This window comes from Morone saxatilis, unplaced genomic scaffold (genome assembly GCF_004916995.1).
Source record: "Morone saxatilis isolate NCDOM2014 unplaced genomic scaffold, NCSU_SB_2.0 Contig5, whole genome shotgun sequence".
NCBI classification, from domain to species: Eukaryota; Metazoa; Chordata; class Actinopteri; family Moronidae; genus Morone; species Morone saxatilis.
Window position 1 is genome coordinate 319,004 of NW_023340095.1, and position 2,424 is coordinate 321,427.

The 2,424-nt window shown below is 38.5% G+C and overlaps 1 protein-coding gene across 1 annotated transcript; it reads right to left on the reverse strand.

Annotated features, from left to right (window-relative positions):
* Nucleotides 1–1,491: 1,491 nt before the first annotated feature.
* On the reverse strand, nucleotides 1,492–2,424 carry LOC118339064 (olfactory receptor 6N2-like). Its single transcript, XM_035676595.1, is given in 2 exon segments — nucleotides 1,492–1,853; nucleotides 1,856–2,424. Coding segments are annotated over 2 exon segments (753 nt in total). The 5' UTR covers nucleotides 2,247–2,424.

Consider the following 2,424-nt stretch of genomic DNA (forward strand, 5'->3'; position numbering starts at 1 on the left):
AAAACACACATCTGCACAATTTCGGCAAAATCTGGCAGTCCACCAACAAATCCATGCACTATGATCATTCCACTTCTGAAGTTGATCCCATCAGCAGATACATTCTGTGCTAGATTAACAACAGTAAGATCTGGGTACTTCTGAAAGAGGCTAACTGCTACCTCCTTTTTAAGGACATTAAGAGGGACTGTTGAGACTTGTGTAACCTCGAGAGTGTTTTTTTCACAGCTTGATGAAAACATACTATGGCCAATAATGAGCTGATGTTTAGTGGCCAAAGAAAGACAGTGTTACGTTTAGTTTGTATGCCTCACAACTTGTTTAAAATAACTGTGCTTGGATTCAAACCTCAGAGTCCAGAAAGAAACAAATGGACCAAAGAGAAGGATCAGTGCTGGATAATGTTCCAGGTAGTGGTGCTTTGGTAGCAGTTTGCGTGCAATACCTGTATCTGTGCTCTGATATTTTAGTCTCCAAGTATGCAATTGACTCATTGGTATGTACAGAGCTAACAACCAGATCAACAATAAACTTCAAATCTAATATTAGCTGCCAAGCTGGTTCTTCCTCTGGAATTAGTTTTCCAACAATCAGTGGTATTAATCTTAATAAACACCAATTCTCATGTGAGTTGCCACCAATATTTTTTTTTACTTTGGAAAGCACGTGGCAATAAATGAGGGCAATTTGTTTTATCCCCCCACTTGTATGGGAAAGCCTGAATTAGTTCATTTAAACCATCAAAAGTGAAGTACTTCTTGGCTAACAGCAATCCAAAGCATTCAGTAAGTTCAACGGGTACTGTCCCCTCAAAAAGGTCATGAGCACGATCTGGGGGGGAAACCTGCCGTAACCTCAAAGTGTCAGGGCTGGTGACAAGGACTCAAGTGCAGACCAGAGTTAGAAGTCTCAAAAAGGAGATTGCCAGAGATGCAGATGAGACAGAGAGTGGGTATGGGGTCCGGGCTCCAGTGCTCTGGGTCTGGAATAGACAAGGGAAAAACGAAGTTGCAAACAGGTTAACTTAATTAATAGCAAATACGTTCCGCTTGCTGGCTGTCTCCATACTAGATGATTCGACCATCCAAACCAGGGGGACGAAAGGCCCGCCCCCTGGTTATGAAGGGTGAGTTGATGGTGATGAGGAACAGGAGTGCTGAGTAGAGTGATGAGCCACAGGTGTGGAGGCAGGAGCGGCCACGCCCACCAGTTGCATGAAGCAGGCCAGGATCACGGCCGATGGGCCGTGACACATAGACTATACAATAATACAATACTATGAAATATGTATAAAAGAAATAGAAACGGATACAATTAAGACACATAAAATACAATAATGATGATCACAAATATAGTATGATTATATCGTGATATCAGTAATGACAACAATATTAGGCAAAGAAACAAATGTTTACAGTAAAAAACAAAAGATATTTGAATTTGTATTATAGATGAAATGACTGTACTAGATGTCAATTTTGACAAATTTGTTCAATTTGTCTTCACAGAGAACAACCTTATGAGGTGTTTGGAGATTTCTTTCATTTTTAGCCCGTATATGATCGGATTAAAGAGAGGATGATACAACACCACTTGTAAAGTCATTATTAAACTCACAGTTTTTGGAAAATCAGACTCCACTCGAAGTATAATTGTATTATATGCACTTAAAAAAGATAAGATAATTAAAACCAACAAGTGGGGTAAACACGTCTCTGCAGCTTTTCGCCTGACTTCTCTACAACTTCTGTAGGATATAATGAATATCCTTGTGTATGTAAAAAGTATAAAAAGCAGAGGGAAAAGTGCAACATTGAACAGAATAATCAGACCATATACAGTAGCGCTCTTGAGGCCACACAGTCAAGTTTGTAAGCTGAATTGTTGCAAAATATTCCTTTCAAAGTAAAGTTACAGAGTTTGGTATTAGCACTAAGTGCTACTGGCACTGCAATCTGACAAGCAGGCAGAAGCCAGGCTAAAACCAACAGAATATAGACTGTTGTTCTCCTCATGATAGTTGGATATTGCAGAGGTTTACATATCGACACATACCTGTCATAGGACATTGCTGTCAACAATAAGAACTCTGAGCAACCTAAAGAGTAATACAGAAAACCCTGAAAGAGACAGGCTGAATATGATATGATCTGATTCTCAGATAAAAAGTCAATCAAAAGCTTTGGGTAAATAGAAGTGCTGAAAATGATAGAGTTGAACAGTAAAGCTGCAATGAAAATGTACATAGGCTCGATGGAGGTTTTTGGGTGAATCCAGGATAAGAATAAACAATTTAGTAGATTACTAGCAGATTATTTAGAATATATTCTGTAAACATAATCACAAAAATACAAGATATCTGTATTTATGAACTTCCACATAACCGTCAAGAGTTAAATATGTTACATTTAATTCATCATCCAT